The sequence below is a fragment of the Bubalus bubalis genome, chromosome 9 (genome assembly GCF_019923935.1).
Source record: "Bubalus bubalis isolate 160015118507 breed Murrah chromosome 9, NDDB_SH_1, whole genome shotgun sequence".
In the NCBI taxonomy this organism is placed as follows: domain Eukaryota; kingdom Metazoa; phylum Chordata; class Mammalia; order Artiodactyla; family Bovidae; genus Bubalus; species Bubalus bubalis.
The window spans coordinates 94,009,661-94,032,944 of NC_059165.1; the positions used below are offsets into that span (position 1 = coordinate 94,009,661).

Consider the following 23,284-nt stretch of genomic DNA (forward strand, 5'->3'; position numbering starts at 1 on the left):
AGAAGCTACCGCAATGACAAGCCCACACGCAGTAAGGAAGAGTAGCCCCCACTCGCCGCAACTAGAGGAAGCAGGGTGCAGCAAGACCCAACAGAACCTAAAATAATCTTTTTTTTTTTTTAATACAGCTTCTCTTAGAAACTCCCAAAGCAACGCAATCTGGCACCTGTTACCCCAGCCACCACACTCCCTGTCATTCTGCCATCTCCAGCCGCCCTGGACTCCTGAAATTTTCTCAGAGTCCCCACTATTCCCATCTTAAGGCCTTTGCTAGAGCTGTTTTCCTCTGCCAGGTGTACCCTCCCGTTCCCCCTTCACCTGGTTAACTCCAGCTCACTTCGCGGTCTCAGCAAAAAAAGTGGCCTCCTCCCAGAAGCCCCCCCCTGACGCCCTCAACAAGGTGGGGGGCGCGGGTGTCGACCTGACTATTCACTTCTAGTGCCCCGGAGACATTGCTGAGGTTTACAGGCACCAAGCCCATCGGTTAAGAAACAGGCTGCTCCCCAGATGTGGCCACTAGGGGGCGCCGCGGCACTCCGGTCTCCGCGCAGGATGCGGTGTGTGGCCTGGAGCGCGGGGATACCCGGGTGTGCAGGCCTTCCTGCCAGGCTCTCCCAGGGTCGGTTTCTGCCTCCGCCACTTCCCCACTGTGTGTGGCAGACGACAGCCTCTGGGAACTGTCATTTCCTCAAACGTCAGGAGGAGACCAGCACACGGCCTACTGGTCTCCCAAACATCAGGAGATGGGCCAACATTTGATGGATGTCATGTGCTTCCTTGGTGGCTCAGAAGGTCAAGAATCTGACGGCAATGCTGAAGACCCGGGTTCGATCCCTGCGTTGGGAAGATCCCCTGGAGGAGGGCATGGCAACACACTCCAGTGTTCTTGCCTGGGAAATCCCATGGACAGAGAGGCCTGGCGGGCTACAGTCCATGGGGTCACAAAGAGTCAGACACGACTGAGCGACTAATACTGATGTGCGAGCCAGGCGCCCCCGGCAGGATCCCCAGCCCCACCGCCGCCGTTTTAGGATGAGAAAATGAAGAGAGCTGGGGCGGCTGGTGCAGTCATTAATTCTAGACGTAACATTCAAAGTCTGGGACCTTCCAAATGCCCCTGCCTCTCGGGATCCTCCACTCCCACTGCTCTCTCCCTGGCAGAAACGCACCTGATTCCCAAGGTCCCTCCTGGAAGAAGAACCAGCGGAAGCGGCTCCGGAAGTGAAAGTTTGCCCAGGGATGCCCAGAGCAGATACACATCTCAAGTGGGTCTGGAAGACTCCTAAGCAGCCCAGGACAGAGCAATCAGTCCGCAGCCAGCGGATCCTTGTCCCTCCTGCTGCAGCCACGTCCCGCGGGGGACGGGGCGGGGCGGGGGGCGCGAGGGAGTTGGAGACGCGGTTTCCTGGGGTCTGGCAGCTGCTGCCTTCCATCCTTAACCTCTCCCTTCGGCCTCTGGGCTCCAGACCAGCAGCTCCCTCGGGCCCGTCTGGGCGCTCTCCCCGCCCCCAGGCTCAGCTTCCCTCCCCGGTAGCCGCGGGCCCCTCCCGCCAAAGGAAGTGAGAAGGGGGCTGTTGTAAGAGGAACTAGGGCCGGGAGTCTGCCGGAGGAGCAGGAGCAGGGCCATGCCCGAGCCGCCCCCAGGAGCTTCCTGAGCCTGCACCCCTCCCACGACCCCTCCAGGCACCTCCCCAGGGACCCAGACACCAGCCCCCACCATGGTAAGTCATTCAGGGTGGGCCCTGAAGTGCAGCAGTCGGGGGCACCAGTCAGATGGAAGTGCCTAGAGGCCACCACCAGAAAGTGGGACCATGGGAATGGGCACAGCAGACCCTTTGGGATTCTGCAGTACAGCTCAGGTGCTCCAAGCATCCCACACCGGGCACCAAGCTCCCATTGGATGGTGGACAAGATGCCAGGGTGGGGATGGGGCACCAAGGATGGAGCAGTAACCGGAGGACAGAAGGTGGTTTTGAAGGCTCACACAGTGCCTGCAGGTGCAGGGACAAACCCCTTTCCTGGGGCATGGGGAACCCAGTTCCTAGTCGAGTTTGGTGCCTCATCTCCGTGTGGCCTTGGGCCAGTCACTTCCCCCTCTGCGGGTCTCAGTTCCCACACATGTCATATTTGGAAGTCTCTCAGGATGTGGAAGGTGTCTGGGGGCTCCTCTCCATTGGAACCTTCAGAGGGTCTTGGGATCCAGCCTCTGTGAGTCCACCAGAGTTGGGAGAGAAAGCTGGGTCAAATGGGTGGTAGGTTGCCATGACGGTGGCATGCCGGCATCCCAGTGTGGGCGACAGGGTGGTTTGGCGGTAGTCATCACAGAAGCAGGAATGGGTGAGATGAAACCTTCCACACCACCACGGGTTCCTTCTGCTGGAGGGCGGCAGGGAAAAAACACTGCACCCAAAAGCCTCACCACCTGCTGAGACTGAGCTCTGATGATGACTGTGGTGATAAGGCTGTGGAGATGGTCATGGTCCTCGGTCTAGATCCAGTAGCATCATGTCACACACATGAAGAGGAGACTTGGCTGGCTATAAATGTCACACCTCCGTCCCCCGCAGCCAAAGTTCCATGGCTCTGCAAGCCACTTCAGCTTTCATTTTTTGTCAACCTGTCCATGAGGGCGTGTGGCTGGGGTCAGTCACAGAGCTAAAAGAGACAACTGCAGAGTTGCTGGCAGTTGCCGCAATGTGGAGGCAGGGGTTGCGAGATCACCCTATTTCAGAAAGCCAGTGATAAATGGGGCACCACGGGCCATGGACCCCTCTGGTTAACCGGCAAGCAAACCATCGACTAGAGCTCTGGGCTTGAGACGGAAGCCCTTCCAAGACGGAGCCAGGCCAGGAAGACTCCTTGATCAAAGAAGCACAGGAAATAATTTGATACTTCAGAGAAAAGCAACCCCTCCCAAGGAAACCATGTGAAATGCTGAGTCAATGATTTGCTTGGCCAACTGGGTCTGGGAAGGGAGAAACTCACCCAAGAGGATCATGAATTAAAAAAAAAAAAAGAGTGGAATTTATCCATGAGGTTAATACCTCTGTCTAGAGGTGCTGACATCTTTCTGGAGGAATGCTGGACGCCAGAAAGAGGTGTTGAAAGATTCAGTGAAATGATGTTCGTCAAGTGCTTCACAGAGCACATAATGTGCTCCATACACCGCAGCGGCCATATTCACGGTGGGAGTTAGCCATGGTGATGGATGGATGTGGCTTCATTCTTGGCTCCTGTAGAAGAATTGGGCTGTTGATGTCATTGTTCATGATGGTGGTCATTGCTGTCCGTTGTCCCATGTTGGTGGTGTGGTGGTGGCAGTGATGGCTGCTTTTGGTGCCAGCTAGTGTTCAATATTGGTGGCTGGTGGTTGCTGGTTTTCCTCTGGAGGGTTGATCTCTAGAATAATGGCAGCTGGTCATCATTTGAAGTTGGGTGGTAACGGTGATGCTCGTTTGCTGTTGGTCATTCACTGATGATTTGGGTGACTGTCTTGGGACTGGTGGGGATGCACTGTTGGTTTGGAAAGGGGTACGATTGAAGGCTGAACTTCCTAGGTGGCTCAGTGGTAAAGAATCTGTCTGCCAACACAGAACACTGCATTCGATCCCTGGGTCTGGGAGATCCCCTAGAGAAGGAAATAGCAGCCCACTCCAGTATTCTTGCCTGGAAAATCCCATTTACAGAGGAGCCCAGCAGGCTACAGTCCACGGGGTCACAGAAGAGTCTGTGACTACTAGTTACGATTTAGTGACTAGACAACCACGACTGTTTCAGTGGTGGTAGGTTACCTGTGTTTGTTGATGGCTACTATTGTGATCATGGTTGTTACTGTCCATGGTGATTGGTTATTATGGGTTGTTGGTGCCGGTGGTAATGCGTGCTGATGGTGATGAGTGATAGTAAGGAAATGGGTGGTGGAATCTTTCGTACTTCTGTTTTATATTAGCTGGCATTAAGGTTATCAGCAGTTTCTGTTTGACTTCGGCTCAGGGGCAGGTAAAGGCAGCAATTTGTTGTCCTCAGTTGATAATGGTGGTGACATGAGGGTAATGGTGGTTGTTTTGAAAGTACAGATATGAAGCTGGGAGGCCAGTAATGTGGCTGCTTGATCCAGGGGCAGCAGTCACAGGGATGGACAGAAAAGGCTGGAGGCCAAGAGAGGGTGAAGGAAAAGGATTCTAGAAGGACAAGGATCCCCAGATGTTGGAGAATGGCCTCTGGTTAGGGCCAAAGAGCCTGAGACACCCCTCCCAAGGGAGGGGGAGACCTGAGAGCCGTTGGAGGTGAGAATGTTGTTTGCGTGGGGTGGAGACACAGGGTGTGTCCCCAGAGCCCCACAGAGCAAGACCCAGGCTCCAAGGGCACATCAGGGGGCCAGGGTGGGGCCAAGGGCTGAGGGCGGCTCCAGCAGCCACTGCCACAGCAGCTTCACCTCACCACCGGCTGGCAACCACAGCACGCAGGACCCCGGCGAGGAAGGAAGTGGCTGTTTCGTTGTTCTCTCCAGTCTGGGGCTCTGCTCATCACCACCCAGGAGCAGGGAGGCCAGAGCAGTTGGTGCAGATTGCAAAAGCTCGCTCCTCCAGCCCTTCCTCCTGGCCCTGTGTCCGGAGCCTGTGGGATTGGCCAGCCTAAGGCTGCTGCTGCCACTGGCGATGGGGAGAGAGGCTAGTGTTTCCTCTTGACAAGCTTCGCCTCGTTGAATCTGCACAGCTGCCCATGAGGCCCATAGTCCTCAATGTTCCCATTTGCCCAATGAGAAAACAGAGGCAGGGAGGTTCAGCTGGCGGCCGGACAACCCAAGATAGTAGAGGATTTCAACCAGTGATCCCCAAGGTCACACTTGGAACAGCCACCTTGATCGACAACCTCTTCCTCCTCCTTCCAGCTGAGAAGCTACCTGGGGGTGTGGGCTGACTCCTATAGTCTAGATCTAATTCAAGCAACTAGAATGCTGGTGTGCCACACACACCCAAGGCCTTCTGGCCCATCGCTCCAGCTGCCACCACTGACAACATTCTGAAACATTCATGTTTCAAGGTCTATCTCCTACAGGAAGCCTGCTCTGATTGCCTCAGCCTCCTACAGGAAGCCCTCTCTGATTGCCTCAGTTCTTCTTCATGCAGTCTGATTGGGATCACTGTCTCCCCTGGACAACTCACTTCTGAGCTACTCAAGAGCAGAGTCTAGGCCTGGTCCCCACAGACCTCCATGCACAGTAGGAGTTCAGAAAGTGTTTTCACTACAGGGCTCCATTGCCCCAGCCCTTGGTTCTCCCTTCTTTGGCACCAGGGAAGCTGCAACCCCATGCCTCTACTGTAAGTTGGTGGAGGGGGGAAGCCTCTCTGAAGAGCTGAAGTTAGAGACTATGTTCTCTTCTTCTGTCCCAGTCACCTCGCGCCCCTGACTATCTTTCACAAGAACTCCAGCCTCTTGAGTCATATCTGACTTGTGGTCAACTGTGACCACAAGCTCTCTGTTACACCCTCACCCCCAAGGGAGGAACAAACAGCTTCAACTTGACCCTCGGAGACTTGGGGGACACAGAGAGATGGATACCAATGACACAGGATAGGAGGCAGTCTTATCGCAATGATACTTCATTCATTTATTTATTCAACAAGTGTACGTTGACCAGTTCCTCTATATTATCAAACGCTGACCACTTTCACTAAATGCTCTTGGGGACACTGGCTGCCGTTTCCTGAGGCAACCCAGTGGGTCTTTTCTCAGCACCGGCTTGTTTATTTTCCCCAGCAAGCCCACGGAGGAGATTTATTATGGCACCCGTTCTACAGATGGGGCAACTGAGGCTTGGAGAAGTGAAGTGGCCTCCCTAGGGTCCCATAGCCAAGTGTCAAGCCAGGCCTCACACCCAGTTCATCCCTTGCCAAAATTCTCGACTCTCCTCACACTATACCCTCTTGAGCAAAACCTCTCTCTCCACCACAAACAACCCATGGGTTTTTTTGTGTGATCACGTAGAACTTCGCTGGATCCGGGAGTCCCGGCTTCCTGGGTCTGGACACAGAAAGAGGGACTGCTAGAGGCAGAGGCTCATTCCACTGGGTGGGGAAAGAAGGGAAGGACAGGAAGAGGAACCAAGTTCTCGGGGCCAGGAGAGCCAGCCAGACACAGCCAGCCTCAGGGCCTCTGACCTCAGAGAAAGGAAGTGGCCTGGAGTCTCAGCTGAGCCCGAGGGGGTCCCAAGAGCATGGAGATCAGGATGACCCCAAAGAGGAAACCCTGGACAGGACAATGTGTGTCTCCTCCCCATCCTCATCTGACCTATAGCACCAACCCTGGCCATTCCCGTCCCAGACCAGGCTTCCCTTTCTGCTGTGTGACCTTAGGGAGGACACCTAACCTCTCTCTCTGGGCCATAGTTTTCTCTTTCGCAAAATGGATCTAATCAGAGCAATGACCCAGGCGCGTGCCCAGAGGATGCGATGAGATAATTCATGGAAAAAGCTTAGACCAGAGTCTGGCACAAAATAAGTGCCAGTGGGGCATGAACTTTTGTTACCTATTGTTGTTCCCGGTTACCATAGTTACCACCCACGCCCCACCCTTTGAGGTCTTCAGAGAGAGAATCCACTTCCAGTTCGCCCACCCAACCTCCCCACCCCGACTCAGGGAAAGGACAGCCCCAGCAGGTCCCTGAATGACACCACTTCATCTCCTGTATTTAAAATTTCATCGGCTCTTCTCACCAACGCACCAGCTGGTCTCCTTATTTTAAAAACAGAAAATACACTCCCCTGACCCCTCTTCCCCACAAAGCCTATTTCCCTCTTCCCCTTCTTGGCCAGACTGTCCAAAAGCAGTCCTCTCCCTGTCTATAGCTCCTGACCTCCCAAGTTGAGTCCTGACCCTGAAGTATCCATGGGGGACCCTCTGAGCCTCCAGTGAGCGTAAAGTTCTTTAGCATCTGGGGGTCCAGTCGACAGCTCCCTGCTTCTCCAAACCGGCCACCCCAGGTCCTGGCTGTCTCCAAACTCAGCCTCTGCCGTGGGCATGCTTGCTAACCCCTCCACGCTGCTGTTTCCAAAACCTTGTCCTCCCCCACCTGCCCTTCCTGCTGTATCCCAGGGCTCTCAAAGCATCACACCCAGTTGGTGTTGCTCAGTGGCTGTCTTGTCCGTCTCTTTGTGACCCCATGGACTGTAGCCCGCCAGGCTCCTCTGTTGAGGGGGTTTTCCAGGCAAGAATACTGGAGTGAGTTGCCATCTCTTTCTCCAGGGGATCTTCCCAACCCAGGGAGAGAACCCACGTCTCCTGTATCGGCAGGCGGATTCTTTACCACTGAGCCACCTGGGAAGCCCATTACACCCCCTTGTACCAAACATCTTAGCAGGCCCCCTTGAAACACTGAAATGAAATTCACATGCAGCAAAACACACTAACTTCCATCTTTCAGAAACATTGAATGTGGTCCCCCGCAAGGCCGGGAGAGAGTCATTTAGAATAAAATGTGCACGAAAAGATGAAAGTGCTCAGGCCAGTGGCCCAAGAACTCTCACTGGAGTGGCCGGGTGCTCACACCTCAACACAGGTGTGTCTCAGCCCACGAGACAGCCGCACCCCAAGTAGGACACACACATTAACCTCACGAGCAACGTAAGCTTCTAAACACTGGATGCTTCTTTCTTTTTCTTACATTAGTTAATTTACCTCTTTATGGCTGCGCTGGGTGTTGTTGCTTGCGGGCTTTCTCCAGTTGCAGTGAGCAGGGGCTAATCTTGGCTGAGGTGCACAGGCTTCCCATTGTGGCAGCTTCTCTTGTTGCAGAGCGTGAGCTCTCGGGTGTGCAGACTTTACTAGCTGTAGAGCAAGCTTAGTTGCCCCACCACCAAGTGGGATCTTAGTTCCCAGATCAGAGATCAAACCTGTGTCCCCTGCATTGGCAAGCGGATTCTTAACCACTGGACAACCAGGGAAGTCCTCCCACAATTCTTAAAGCACCCCCAGGAGCAGTATACCCCCAGATAGCACTCAGAACATCCAGATCGGGGATGGGGTTATGGAGAGGGATGCCCAGAGAGTTGGCAGATATAGAGGGAGCACTTGACCTGGCCTGGAATCAGGGAGGTCTTCTCGGAGGTGTCACCTGAGCCATGTCTTAAGGCAAAGATTAGCTTTTTTTTTTTTTGGCTGCACTGAGTCTTTGCTGTTGCATGTACCCTTTCTGTAGTTGCCACGAGCAGGGGCTCCTCACGAGTTGAGGTACAAGGCCTTCTCATTGTGGTGGCTTCTCTTGTTGCAGAGCACAGGCTCTAGGCACACAGGCTTCGGTAGCTGCAGCAAGCAGACTCAGGAGTTGTGGCGCATAGGCTGAGTTGCTCCACAGCATGTGGGATCTTCCCAGACCAGGGATTGAACCTGTGTCCCCCACATTGGTTGGTGGGTTATTAACCACTGGACTGGTAGGAAAGTCCCTAGATTGGCATTATTAACCAGGCAGGAAGGACGTTCTGGGCAGAGGGCTCAACATCTGCAAAGACTTAGAGGCAAGGTAGTGAGGAACTGAGTTCTTCCTGAAGTCCTAGATTACTGGCACAGACTAGGTGCTCAAGAAATCTCTGTGGAGTGGCTGCATGGGGATAGCAGTGATGGGAAGCCGCCGACAGAGAGATGGGGTCATAATTGCCATTGGAAAAATTCACACTTGGGACTTGCCTGGCGGTCCAATTGTTAAGACTGCACTTTCAATGCAGGGGGCATGGGTTAAATCCCTAGTCAGGGAACCAAGGTCGCAAATCTGCATGGCACAGCCAATAAATAAATTAAATAACAGTAAGAATAATGAAAGAGTGTTCTTTTTTAAAAAAGAAAGAAAATCTCACTCTCAATAATCAGGCTAGAAGCAGTCTCAGGGGTTCCAGCCCTGCCCCTTCCTCCCTGCTACCCTCCCCAAGACACTCCCTCTTCTGCTTCAGTCACACCTCTGCATTTGCCCTGGCAGTTCACTCTGTCTGGTGAACCTTTTCTCCCTGTACTTGATCAAAACCCTTCTCAGCTTTCACATACCATCCCCAAAGCCCCCTGGCGCCCAGCCACTCACGACTGTAGATGCAAAAACCTGGCCTTCGCTGTCAGATGACCCCAGATTTGAATCCCACATCCTTGGAACCAGGTTAGCTGCATCCTTAGTCAAGGGTCAAATCCCTCTCAGGCCCCAATCTCCTTCCCAGACTTTACCACACTGAGCTATGACGATTGCCGATAATATGGGTGACACCTTGCATGGCTGAGTCCCTTCTCTGTTCACCTGAAACTATCTCAACATTGTTTGTTAATCAGCTATACCCCAATGCAAAATAAGTTTTTAAAAAAATTGGCAACACCTGCCTCCAGCATCGGGCATGTCATAGATGTTTGGTGAATGTTAATTCCATCAAGTGTCCCTCTTCCGGGAACCCTCCCCCTTCCCCACTTTGTTCCCCCAGAGCAGTTAATCTCTCTTATCAACCCTGGGAAGTAAGGCTGCTTCTCTCATTTTACAGATGAAGTCACTGAGGCTCAGAGCAATGTTAGGTCACACAGCCAGGATCAGAACGCAGATCTACCCCACACCCAAAACTAGGCTCATTTCATGTCTCTGGATATTCTTCCATGAATCCCACCCCTCCCCCAACCTCAGGGACTGTCAGCATGACCAGAATCTGAGCTAGCACCTCCCCTGCTCAGGAACCTTCTATGGCTCCCCAATGCCCCCTGGGGAGCACTGGGTGGAGACTGGCTTCTCATCTATCTCTGCCCTGGAATTGCCCACGCTGACCCTCCCACTTGATCTCTGCCTGAATCTCCTCCCAGATGGGCCCAGCACACCATCTCCATTCCCCTGGCAAGTCCTGGTCATCTTTGAAGACCTGACTTTGGTTCCCAATATCTTTGCTCTTGAGCTTCCCAAGTGGTGCTAGTGTTAAAGAACCTGCCTGCCAATACAGGGGACATAAGGACTGTGGGTTCGATCCCTGGGTCGGTAAGATCCCCTAGAGGAGGGCATGGGAACCCACTCCAATATTCTTGTCTGGAGAATCCCATGGACACAGGACCTGGTGAGCTACAGTCCATAGAGTTGCAAAGAGTCGGACATGACTGAAGGGTCTTATCACATATGCATTTTTGCTCTTGGGGGCTTCCTCTGAAGCTGGGTTTCTTTCTTTGCCCTTGTCCCTTGCCAGGCCCTCCCTGTGGGGGCTGAGAAAGGACTCAGTCCAAATCCCTGTTCTCCAGGAGCTCCAGGTCTGGGGCGGGTGTGGGGATTCCTGCAGGAGGGACACCTTGTCCGAGCATGAGTTACCAGCCAGGAGAGCTCCAGGTCACCACCGCTCTGTGCGCCAATCCCTCCGTGGCAGGGTGTATTGAACGGGGGCAGAGAGGGCCTGCGAGAGCCAGTGTGCTGAAGTGTTTAAGGTGCCGGATGAGCTCAGCTGGGCTGAAAGGAGAGAGCATTCCTGGCAGGCTTCCTGGAGGAGGAGTTTAAATGGGGAACCTGTGTCTGAGTCTCCTCCTTGGGGCCTACGGAAGGTGTCGGCTGATGAAAAGCTGAGGGAGAGAATTAAAAGGGAAAGTGGGAGCTTGGAATGTGCCAGAACTGGCTCTCTAAGGATGGAGACCACGGGAGAAGTGGTGGGAAGGCTGGGGGAGCTGAGGACCAAGGTCATAGCAGAGCACTGAGACATGGTGACTGAGAGAATCTCAGGGGGATGGGCCAGGAGGACCCCAAGGTAGGAGGAAGCAAGTGGGGGGAGAAGAAGGTCATCTTGAGGTGAAAACGTTGTTGTTGTTCAGTCACTCAGTCGTGTCCAATTTCTTTGTGACCCCATGGACTGCAGCTCGCCAGGCTTCCCTGTCCTTCACTATCCCCAGTTTGTTCAAACTCATATCTGTTGAGTTGGTGATGCCATCCAACCATCTCAGCTTCTGCTGCCCCCTTCTCCTTTTGCTTTCAATCTTTCTTAGATCAGAGTCTTTCCCAATGAGTCAGCTCTTCACATCAGGCGGCCGAAGTGTTGAAGCTTCAGCTTCAGCACCAGTCCTTCCAATGAATATTCAGGGTTGATATCCTTTAGGATTGACTAGTTTGATCTCCTTGCTGTCCAAAGGATTCTCAAGAGTCTTCTCCAGCACCACAGTTTGAAAGCATCATCAGGACTCACCCTGCTTTATGGTCCAACTCTCACATCCATACATGACTATTGGAAAAACCATAGCTTTGACTATATGGAACTTTGCCAGCAGAGCGATGTCTCTGCTTTTTAATACACTGTTTGTCATAGCTTTTCTTTCAAGGAGCAAGCGTCTTGGGTCAAATGCCAGGGAGAAATCAGGAACTCAGCCTGTTGCCAAGGGAGGGAGAGATGGGCTTGGGATGTGAGAGAGAGGGTGGGTGAGCTCCCCCATCAAGCCTTCCCTGATCCCCTCCTCCCCTCCCACAGTCGCCAGATCCCCAAGCACACTCTGCCTCACTGGACCAGGCATCACCCTCTGCTCCATGGCAACGGGATACAAAGTGGAGGGATGCCGGTACCAAAAAGAAAGAGGGCTGAGGGACACATCCAAGCTGTCATTCTGTCTGTCCTCCTCTTTGGGGAGTAGACCTTGTCTCCCTCTCCTGTCGTCACAGAGATGGGGAAGGAGGGAGGGAGGTGGCAGGTAGGCAAGGGGACAGCATCAGAAGCTGATGATGTAGGTGAGCCAGGTGGGAAGAGGAGGAGTGCTGAGGCACCAGCCCCCACCACGCCCCCTGCAGGGGCTCACCATCACCCCACCGCCCCCACCCCCAGGGCAGCAAGGAGCGCTTCCACTGGCAGAGCCACAATGTGAAGCAGAGCGGCGTGGACGACATGGTGCTTCTACCCCAGATCACTGAGGATGGCATCGTGGGCAACCTCCGCAAGCGCTTCATGGACGACTACATCTTTGTACCCTGGGCCGTGGGCGGGGTGGGGAGATGCAGGACTCAGGGACAGGAGGACGACTGACCAGCGGATGGAGGGATGGTGGGTGTATGAGGGCAGGGGAGGATGAAAGAGAGGCTGTAACACGGAAGGGACACGTATACCTGAGCACAGGAACAGAGTGGGGATGGGCAGCAAGAGCAGGGGGCGTTAGGACACAGGGGACAGCGGAGTAACAGTGGGGCTCCAGCTGGGGGTGGCCGTGGCTGTCACTGCTCCCTCTGCTCGGAGGTGACTCAGGCATAGCACCCTCTGTTCCCCTCAATCTGGATCCAGCTCAGTTTTTTCCTAAGACACTTGGAGTATCTCCATCTCTTCCTCCAAGCCATGGGGCTCTAGGAGGCCCCAAGGGAGCAGGAGGAGGGGACAGGGCCCCTTGAGGGACACAGCTTGCCAGGACGCTGCATGGCCCTTAACCACCTCCACCCCAGACCTACATTGGCTCCGTGCTCATCTCCGTAAACCCCTTCAAGCAGATGCCCTACTTCACAGACCGCGAGATCGACCTCTACCAGGGCGCGGTGAGGCGGGGGCCGGGTGGGAGCCACAGCCCCAAGGCCTCCCCCTGACCTTAGACCTAGGCTGAGCCCTCATCTCTCCCACCAGGCCCAGTATGAGAATCCCCCGCACATCTATGCCCTCACCGACAATATGTACCGGAACATGCTTATAGACTGTGAGAACCAGTGCGTCATCATCAGGTACAGAGTGGGAACCCCAGACCCTCCTCCCCAAGGTCCCCTCAAACAGCGTCACCACCCCAGGGAGGTTTAATTGGAATTCCGGATCCAAACAGAGCCTTGCTGTCCCTCTCCACCCCCAGCCCCACTCTACTTAGCTGCTCACCATCTGATCCATGACGTATTTTATGCATTCATTCTGTTATTGCCCACCTGGTCCATCTAAGTGTCAGGAGATTTAGATCCATCTTGTTCACTATGGTATCCCCAGTAGCCTGGGCTATTGCTTGGCACCCAGTAGGCATCAATGAATGAACGATCAGAGCCCCAGCTGGAAAGGGCACTTCCTCCACCTCTGGTCACTCATCATCCTTTCCCTCACCCCTCCTCAGCGGAGAGAGTGGAGCTGGGAAGACAGTGGCAGCCAAATATATCATGGGCTACATCTCCAAGGTGTCGGGCGGAGGCGAGAAGGTCCAGGTAAGGCAAAACAGGAAGAGGGGCTGGGTCTCCTCACACGGAATTTCATCCCCTCACCTCCAAACTCCCACACCCCACCTCAGTCTGACCTCTTCCCGCCCCCACCTGCCTCTTTCCCCAGCACGTGAAAGATATCATCCTTCAATCAAACCCACTGCTGGAAGCCTTTGGCAATGCCAAGACAGTGCGCAACAATAATTCCAGTCGCTTTGTGAGTCTCTGTGGCCTCTACACTGTTTGTCTCTGTCTCTTTCCTTTATCTATATGCTCAAGAGTACAGGAAATACCTGCTCCTCAATGGGAGACTGGCTTCCTGTTGATGATCCCTCTGGAAAAAAAAGTCCCCCATCAGCAGCTCTATGGAGGCCAGGACATGTTCGTGTACCATTCTTGAATACTTCTCCCCTGGCTGCAACTAGGCTATTCTGTTCCTACTTGCATTTCAGGTCCCTCGTTCGTTCTTTCTTTCATCAAATGCTTCTTGGAGTCCTTCTCTGTGTCAGGTGCTATGCTGAGCCTAATGAAAGACAGGATAGATAAACGGACTTGGGCTTGTCATCATCTTCTGTCACTGTTTGGATGTATGGCTTGGACAAAAAACAACCAGTGTAACCTTGTGGGTCTCCTCTGTTGGAATGGGATGGTGTGGTGGCTCAGACGGTAAAGAAACTCCCTGCACTTCAGGAAATCCAAGTTTGATCCCTGAATCGGGAAGATTCCCTGGAGGAGGGCATGGCAACCCACTCCAGTATTCTTGCCTGGAGAATCCCATGGACAGAGGAGCCTGGTGGGCTGTGGGGTCGCAGAGAGCTGGACACAACTGAGTGACTAACACTTTCACTTTCATAGACTTCAATAATTTCAGTAAATGCTTGAACATGGAAATGGCTTAATGAATTCTGACACTAATGAGATTTTTCCCCTGGATATTATTATCTATAATATTAATTATATTTTATTTTCAAATATATTTTAATATAATTATATTTGAAGTATTTTCTCCAACATTTTAAAATTTTCATATACATGGAAAATCTAAACACCACAGTAAACACCTGTATGCTCATCTCCTAGATTCTACCATTAATATTTTACTATTCTTGCTTAATCATATGTGCATCGATCCACTTTTTTTATGCACTGTAAGCTAAAACATCATACCTTTCCCTCAAACATTTAAGCATGCAGATGGTTAATCAGAGTCCAATATAAATTTGCAGCTCTCTCTCATTTCTTTTAAAGTTAAATTTGCATACAGCAAAATATGTAAATCTAAGGGGGACTATTCATTTAGACGATTGTAGACACCCATGCAACCAACACTCCTATCAGTACACAGAATATCACCATCTCTGCAGAAAGTCTTCTCTTGTCTCCTTCTAATCAACCTCTACTTCTACCTTACACAAGAAGAAGTCACTCTAATTTTTTTTTTTGCACCGTAGATTAGTTTTAATAGTTTCAGAATTTCATATAAATAGACTCACACAGTCTGTGTTTTCAGACTACTAATATACAGCAAAACATGGATGAACCGCAAGAACATGTAATTCTATTTTATTTTATTTTATTCTATTGCTGCTGTTGTGCTCAGTGGTGTCCAACTCTTTTGCAACCCCACGGACTGTAGCCTGCCAGGCTCCTCTGTCTGTGGGATTTCCCAAGCAAGAATACTGGAGTGGGTTGCCACTTCCTTCTCCAGGGGATCTTTCCAATCCCCTGGATCGGACCAGAGGTCGAACCCAAGGTACTTATGTCTCCTGCATTGGCAGGCAGATTCTTTACCACTGGTGCTACCTGGGAAGCCCCTTATTTTATATAGTTTTGGCTCAGACAGTAAAGAATCCACCCGCAATGCAGGAGACCGGGGTTCAATTCTTGGGTTGGGAAGATTCCCTGGAGAAGGGAATGGCAACAGGGCTAGAGGCCCCAGGTTAGGGCTTGAATCATCAAGGAGCGAGGAAAAGGTATTCCTGGCCCAGGACCCATTTTTAAGCAAAGGCTGGAGGGAAGGAGCTGGTGAGAAGAACAGTAAGTGGAAGTTGGGGAGAGAAGAGCTACTTGAGGTCACTTGGGGAAGAAGGCTCATAAGACCCATCCCCTGTCCTTCCTCACCTGCAGCCCTGGGGCTCTGGGTAGGGACCGATGTGGCTTTCTTGGGTTCAGGGCAAGTACTTTGAGATCCAGTTCAGCCGGGGAGGGGAGCCGGACGGTGGCAAGATTTCCAACTTCCTGCTGGAGAAATCCCGCGTGGTCATGCAGAATGAAAACGAGAGGAATTTCCACATCTACTATCAGGTGTGAGGAAGGTGGCCATGGGGCTGGGGCAGAGGGAGCCTCACTGGAGCCCAGGGGGGATACCGCAGGAGGGTCGGTGTTTGGGAGCCCGTGATGGCGAGGACTCGGGGGTTATGAGGGCTGCACCTGTCCACCACAATGGGAATGAGCTTCACTTGCCCTCCAGCTGCTGGAAGGGGCCTCTCAGGAGCAGCGGCAGAACCTAGGGCTCATGACTCCCGACTACTATTACTACCTCAACCAGTCAGACACCTACAAGGTGGACGGCACCGATGACCGGAGCGACTTCAGTGAGACTCTGGTGAGCACCGTTGCCACTTCAGCCCCGGGAAACCTTCTTGTGTTACAAATTGGGAAACCAAGGCCCAGAGAGGGACAGGGACTTGCCCAAGGTCACACAGCAAAAAAAAAAAAAAAAAAAAAAAAAAACAGCCAGGAGAGGGGTCCAGGTGTCCTGACCGTTCCCCTCGCCCCACATGTGTGTGCTGTGGCCACTGAAGCCTAACCCGCGGGTCGGCTGGAGGTCAGCCTTTGCACCACAGGCTCTGTGCCCCATGTGCCTACAGAGCGCCATGCAAGTCATCGGGATCCCAGCCAACGTCCAAGAGCTGGTCCTGCAGCTCGTGGCGGGCATCTTGCATTTGGGAAACATCAGCTTCTGCGAAGACGGGAATTATGCCCGGGTGGAGAGCGCAGACCGTGAGTGTCGGTGCTGCAGAGGGTGTGGTGGAGGCATGTGTGTGTGTGTGTGTGTATGTGTGTGTGTTTGTAAACTGCTTCCTCCCAGTTGTGGCCCCCAGAAGCTGAGGACCTAAGCGGACAAGATCGATGTCACGGGGCAAAAATGGGGAGAGATGGGAGCCCCCGTGTGAGGCCCAAGAACCCGACCGGCTGCTCCCTTTCTCCCCACCCCACCACCTGGCAGTCCTGGCCTTCCCCGCCTACCTCCTGGGCATTGACAGCGGGCGGCTGCAGGAGAAACTGACCAGCCGCAAGATGGACAGCCGCTGGGGTGGACGCAGCGAGTCCATTGACGTGACCCTGAATGTGGAGCAGGCAGCCTACACGCGGGATGCTCTGGCCAAGGGGCTCTACTCCCGTCTCTTTGACTTCCTCGTGGAGGCAAGTGGGCTCTGAGGACAGGGGTTGGGGAAGATGGGCTCTGGGGCAGCACCAGGCCCAGGGCTTGGACCAGCAAGAGGGGGAGGGGAGCGTCTTGAGTGTCATGACCTCGCTAATGCCCAGCTTTGGGAGGTACCACATAGGGCAGGAGGTGATTTGATAGGAGATTTAAGGTCTTCCTTAAAAACTAATCTGTGGGCTTCCCTGGTGGCTCAGACAGTAGAGAACCTGCCTGCAAAGGAGTGAGATTTGGGTTCGATCCCTGGGTAGAAAAGATCCCCTGGAGAAGGGAATGGCAAGGCACTCCAGTATTCTTGCCTAGAGAATCCCATGGACAGAGGAGCCTGATGGGCTACAGTCTATGGGGTCACAAAAGAGTTGGACACAACTGAGTGACTAATACTTTCACTTTCACTTTGGCTGTTGCCTGGAGCCCAAGCAGGAGGGGGGCTATCGGAAATAGCCAGGCCTGGATCAAGAGGGGGGCTGCTGGAATGGAGAGGGGTGGGTGCCTTAGAGAGAGCCACGAGGGCGGCTGTCAGAAGGACAAAGTGATGGACCAGGTGATGGTGGATGAGAACAGGATTTGTCAAGGTCAAGAACAGTGACTAAACGTGCAATGATTGCAAACAGCAGCATCCTTGGTAGTGTAGGTGGCCTGTTGCCTAAGGGATCTTGGAGACAGTCCTTTCCAGGGGACATTCATGATGGACATGCAGCCCCCCCCCACTCTAGGCTCTACACAGGTGTGTGAGGTGCTTTTGGAAAGCCCCAGGGCCCAGTGGCCAGGGTCCACCCTGGCCAAGTCATGATGTCCATCCTCACCAAGCTGCAGAATAAGGAGCATATGTTTGAGGCTCTCCACAGGGCCAAGTTCAAGTTCCCTGGCTGCCAGAAGATCCATATCTCCTAGAAGTGAGGATTTACTAAGTTTAATGCGGATGAATTTGGAAACATGGTGGCAGAAAAGCGGCTCATTCCAGATGGCTGTGGGGTCAAATACAGCCCTAATCACTGCCCCCTGGACAAATGGTGGGCCCTGTGCTCACAAGAGCCTGGGCACTGTCCCCTCCTGACTCGGGCGTGCTAAGTCACCTCTTTGCGACCCTATGGCCTGTAGCCCACCAGGCTCCTCTGTCCATGGGATTCTCCAGGCAAGAATACTGGAGTGAGTTGCCAGTTCATCCTCCAGGAGGTCTTCCCAACACAGGGATCAAACCTGTTTCTTGCACTGATAGACAGATTCTAGCGCCACCTGGGAAGCCTGCTCTTTACTCATGCCCACCAATAAATCCCACTTTCCTGTCAAAAAAAGAAAAAAGGATTGTGACTGTAGTAGTCAACACTCCATAGCAATTAATGCATGCCAGCTATGGTTCCATTCTCCATGCATTGATTTATTTAATTCTTAAGAAAAAGCCCTCTAAGAGAGATGCTACTGTGAACCCATTTTAAAGATGAGCAAATAGAGGTGCAATGTGGTTAAGGGGCAGAGCCAGCTCCCAAGGCAGGAACCCTAATGTCCTAACACCTGGTTTCTTGTAGGAATGATGGACAGGGGTGAGAGTAGGTACAGCGATGGGGAAGGCAGGAGAGACACTGGTGGGAGGGGACAAGAGCATTTCAAGAGAGTGGCAGGCCTGTGTAGCCACTCACAGTGTCCCTGTGCATCACAGGCCATCAACCGTGCCATGCAGAAGCCCCAAGAGGAGTACAGTATCGGCGTGCTTGACATCTACGGCTTTGAGATATTCCAGGTATGACCCTGTGGCCAACCCACACCTACCCTGAGGGAGGGGGGGCTCCAGCATCAGCCCACTGAGAGAGGCACGCTTTTCCTCCCTTGGCAGAAAAACGGCTTTGAGCAGTTCTGCATCAACTTTGTCAATGAGAAACTGCAACAGATCTTTATTGAACTCACTCTGAAGGCTGAACAGGTGGGCAGGGGAAGACAACTGGCCAGGGCTAGGGGTCACTGGGGAGGAGGTGTGGGACCATGAAGGTTGCCAAGCAACCAGGGACACCTCAGCCCCACATGGGCACTTCTCTCTGCTGACATGTCCAAGCTCCTTCTTCATAGGAGGTTTTCTACCTCTAAAGCTCTGATGAGGGCTGGAGCATTGCCTCTTTGTTCAAACCTTCAATGGGCTTCCTGGTGGCTCAGACAGTAAAGAATCTGCCTGCCAATACAGGAGACATGGCTTTGATCCCTGAGTCAGGAAGATCCCCTGGAGGAGAGCATGACTACCCACTCCAGTATTCTTGCCTAGAGAATCCCATGGACAGAGGAGCCTGGTGGGCTACAGTCCATGGGGTTGCAAAGAGTCGGACATGACTGAGCAGCACCTGCTATGTAGCAGGCACTGTTTGCAGTGCTGAGAAGACCCCCATGAATGGGATGGACAAAATCCTGCCATTTTCTTTTTCTTTTTTGCCATTTTCATTCTACCCATCCTGCAGAGGCAGAGCCTGAGACTAGGATTCAGGGGAAATATCAGGAGATGATTGAAGAAGTGAGAAAGGGATTTTTAAAAAATATATATATTTATTTATTTTTGGCTACACCACACTGCATGTGAGATCTTAGACTCCCACCGGGGATTGAACCTATACCCCCTGCAGTGGAAGAGCAGAGTCTTAACCACTGGCCTTTCAGGCTCCGAAAGGGATTTTTTTTTTTAAGAGCCAAATGGGATGTATTCACGAAAAGATCACATTTCAGGCAACTGGGGCTGAATTCTGGGACCCCAGAGGGAAGGTCTGACCTACAGAGAAATGAGATTTGTTATCAGAGACAGTCCTAAGTGATGAGACTGGAGGGACAAGTTATGGGGGGGGACATCTGTCACACTTCCTCCACCCATGCTTGTGAAACTAACATTCTAGAAACACTCACATCTTTGCCCAGATGCCCGGTCCCATCCCTGCCCCCTTTGCCACCCCCAGGAGGAGTACGTACAGGAGGGTATCCGCTGGACCCCTATCCAGTACTTCAACAACAAAATCGTCTGTGACCTCATCGAAAACAAGCTGGTGAGGGCTAAGCCAGATTTGGGGGTTCTCACTGGGCCCCAGTCAGAACTGGGCTTGGGAAATCACTGTGCCCCTGAGCTGGGCTTGGAAGAGCTGGGAGAACCCTGGACGTGGGCCGCTATAGACCCTTCTAACCCACGCTCCCCCTTAGGCAGATGGAGGCCCACGGACATACGCATCAGCCACCACGTCCATTCACTCTGCTCACCTGTCACTTATTCACTCCACAAACATCGCCCCCAAGGCAGGCTGCGGGGGAGAGAGGGGTCAAAGTTGACAGGTCCCCCTTCATCTCCATCTGGGGAAAGGATAGAGGCACGGATCCCTTATGGGGTTCCCCACCCCACCCTGTACCAGAGAGCTTCCACAGCATCCCCACACATCGGAGCTTCCCATCACTTCCGCTCCCTCCCAGAAGCGGCAAGGGGTTGAGGCCAGGCCGGGCTGAGCCCTTCCCCACCTCCTCACCCCACAGAACCCCCCAGGCATCATGAGCGTCCTGGACGACGTATGCGCCACCATGCACGCCACGGGCGGCGGCGCCGACCAGACGCTGCTGCAGAAGCTGCAGGCAGCTGTGGGCAACCACGAGCACTTCAACAGCTGGAGCGCGGGCTTCGTCATCCACCACTACGCTGGCAAGGTGCGCCCCGTCCCCGTCCCTCGGACCCCGCCCCTCGGATCCTCAGACTCCGCCCCTCAGACCCGACCCCACCCATCAGACCTCGCCCCTCGGACACGCCCCCACAGGCCTAACCTGACTCCTCCCCTCGGTCTCCGCCCGCTAAGACCCAACCCCGCCCATTAGATCCCACTCCCTCGGGCCCCGCCCCCACTCCTCAGACCCTGTCCCTCGGACCCCGCCCGTCAGGCCCCGCCCCTCAGACACAGCCACACACACCTCCAGAGGCTTCTTCCCGCTGCAGCCTCCCAATCTTCCAACAGGAGTCTACCCAGACACCAGCCAGTGCTAAAGAACGCTGATCCCCTTCTCCAGCTTTCCCCCTACTGACCAGAAATACGATCCCCCCCTCCCACTGACCCCCAGGAATTGGCCTAGCCCCCCCACTATCATGGCCTTTCAGCAGGGCTGGTAAACCCACTGTCCACTCCCCATCAAGGCCACAGTGCTCCCAACTAACAGGACAGCGACACCTGCCCCTTACAGACTTCTTGGATGGCTCAGTGGTAAAGAATCTGCCTGCCATTGCGAGAGATGTGGGTTTTATCCCCGGGTCAGGAAGATACCCTGGAGAAGGGGATGGCAACCCACTCTAGTATTGCCTGGAGATTCCCATGGACAGAGGAGCCTAGTGGGCTACAGTCCAAAATGACTGACTACCCCCCCACACACACACCGTACAGGATACAAACTCCCTCCCATCAACCCCAAATTAGGCAGCAGAGCCCCCTAAGCCCTAATCTGAGCTATAAGCCCCAGTGTCCCCCTGACCCAGAACATGGCCACCCTTCTTCTGATCCCAACTTGGAGACCCCTGGATCGTGCTGCAACCTACCACCTCAGACAGACCCCCTACAGACAGACCACTACCCAAAGTTTCAGAAACCCACTGTCCTCCCACCCTGGCCAAGGTCCCCCTCCCCAGTTTACAAGACTGCACACTTTCTCTTGACCTTATCATGGGCAGTAAACAGTCCCAGTGGTTCCCTGACTGTGCTGCAGCCCACCATTCCTAAAGTGGGCTGGGGCTCCGTGCTCCTCATCCTGAGAGTAGCCCGACCAGAACTATAGGGAGCCTGCACCTTGGATGCAGACCCAGTCTACACGCCAGGCTGAAACCCCCCACCCACCCACCCACCAAACTCCAGCCAGTGCTATAACCCTCCTGACACAATCCCCCAGGCTCCCAATCGACCAGAACACAGAGGCTCAATGTGACCTTTTGATTCCAAATTAATTAGCAGACACCCAGGGACTGCTCCCCCCTACCCTCACTCCCCAAGCTGGGCTATAACTGTCACCTCCTCCTTCCTCTGATCCAGCCTGCAGCTGCCTCCCCCAATCTGGACTGTAACCCTCCATCTTCTCTCCCCTCTGACCCAGACTGCAGTCCTAACCCTCCAATCTCACCTTGAACATGAGACCTCCAGGCTGCCCCCCAACCAGGTCCATGCTGCTCCCGACTGCCTAATGTGAACCATAGATACTGTCCAGTCTTCTCACCCCAGAGCGGGCCCCCATGGGACCCCCATCCCTCACTTCAGATTCTCACTCCTCCCCGTGCCACCTTCTTCCAGGTCTCCTATGACGTCAGCGGCTTCTGCGAGAGGAACCGAGATGTCCTCTTCTCTGACCTCATAGAGTTGATGCAGACCAGTGAGCAGTGAGTGGTCTCAGGCGTGGAGGTCTCTGGGCAACTCCCCGTGGGGATGGGGGAGGCCCAGGGACCACCTCACCTTCCCCAGAGCTCCCATCACTCCATAGAGTTTGTGGGGGCAGCTGTTTCTAGTGAATTCTTTTGTTCAGTGGCTCAGTCGCTTCTGATTCTTCATGACCCCATGAACTGCAGCATGCCAGGCTCCCCTGTCATTCACTGTCTCCCGGAGTTTGTTCAAATCCATGTCCATTGAGTCGGTGCTATCCACCCATCTCATTCTCTGCCACCCCCTTCTCCTGCCCTCAATCTTTCCCAGCATCAGGATATCTTCCAATGAGTCAGGTCTTTACATCAAGTGGCCAAAGTATTAGAGCTTCAGCTTCAGCATGAGTCCTTCTAGTGAATGCTTAGGGTTGATTTTCTTTAGGATTGACTGGTTTATCTTCTTGCAGTCCAAGGAACTCTCAGGAGACTTCTCCAGCACCACAATTTGAAAGCAAATGGAATATAGCACAGGGTCAATGTTCTAAGACAGTGGTTCATAAAGTGCTGATAGTGTGATTTCTAGAATGGTAACATGAGCATCTTCTGAAAGAAAGAGAATCTCAGGCTCCACCATAAACTGAATGACTCAGAGTCTGCATTTTCACAAGATCCCAGGAGCCATGTGTACATTCGAGTTTGGGAACCACTGATTTAAAGCAACACTGTCCAATATTACTCCACATCCAGTAAAACTGAGTCTACACATATACTTATTTTTAAATGGCCCGATTCAGATATAAATTGCATTCCATTAAATGCATCCATTTTTAGAAATGATTTTTAATAAACGTACAGAATTGTACAGCCATCACCACAATCCAATTTGAAACATGTGCATTACCCACAAAGATCCCTCATGCAAAACTGCAGTCAAATCCCCATTCCTATCACTTGTGTGGGCTTCCCTGGTGGCTCCAGCAGTAAAGGAACCCACCTGCAATGCAGGAGATGCAGGGGTTCCACCCCTGGGTGGTGGGGAGAAGATCCCCTGAAGGAGGAAATGGCAACCCACTCCAGTATTCTTGCCTGGAGAATCCCATGGACAGAGGAGCCTGGTCCATAGGGTCGCAAAGGTTGGACATGACTGAGCACGCATGCGTGCAAACTCGTAGTCTGCATCTCACTGAAGGGGCCCACTCATTCTGGATTATAGCCCTCAGGGAAGATCGCATCAAAGAGGAATGTAACAACGAACATAACAATGTTGCCAAACCAGACTCAGGCCTGCCCACCTGACTCACTGCAAAGTCAACCTCCCAACACTAGGAGGTGGTGAAGGAAAGTACAGCATTAATTGCAGGTCCAAGCAAGAACAGGT

General features: G+C 53.2%; 1 protein-coding gene and 1 pseudogene across 1 annotated transcript in view; both read left to right on the forward strand.

Annotated features, from left to right (window-relative positions):
• The first annotated feature begins 1,561 nt into the window (after window positions 1-1,561).
• The window catches only part of MYO1F (myosin IF), a 37,040-nt gene continuing 15,317 nt past the window's right edge, over window positions 1,562-23,284 (forward strand). The window contains exons 1-15 of the mRNA XM_006046703.4: window positions 1,562-1,721; window positions 11,796-11,933; window positions 12,401-12,490; window positions 12,576-12,670; window positions 13,042-13,129; window positions 13,251-13,340; window positions 15,296-15,427; window positions 15,594-15,728; window positions 15,994-16,126; window positions 16,353-16,549; window positions 18,226-18,306; window positions 18,400-18,486; window positions 19,496-19,582; window positions 20,058-20,225; window positions 21,842-21,927. Coding sequence (XP_006046765.1) covers window positions 1,719-1,721; window positions 11,796-11,933; window positions 12,401-12,490; window positions 12,576-12,670; window positions 13,042-13,129; window positions 13,251-13,340; window positions 15,296-15,427; window positions 15,594-15,728; window positions 15,994-16,126; window positions 16,353-16,549; window positions 18,226-18,306; window positions 18,400-18,486; window positions 19,496-19,582; window positions 20,058-20,225; window positions 21,842-21,927 — 1,610 coding nt within the window. The 5' untranslated portion in view covers window positions 1,562-1,718. The remainder of the gene's footprint in view (window positions 1,722-11,795; window positions 11,934-12,400; window positions 12,491-12,575; window positions 12,671-13,041; window positions 13,130-13,250; window positions 13,341-15,295; window positions 15,428-15,593; window positions 15,729-15,993; window positions 16,127-16,352; window positions 16,550-18,225; window positions 18,307-18,399; window positions 18,487-19,495; window positions 19,583-20,057; window positions 20,226-21,841; window positions 21,928-23,284) is intronic.
• Window positions 17,149-17,236, forward strand: LOC112587163 (annotated as a pseudogene).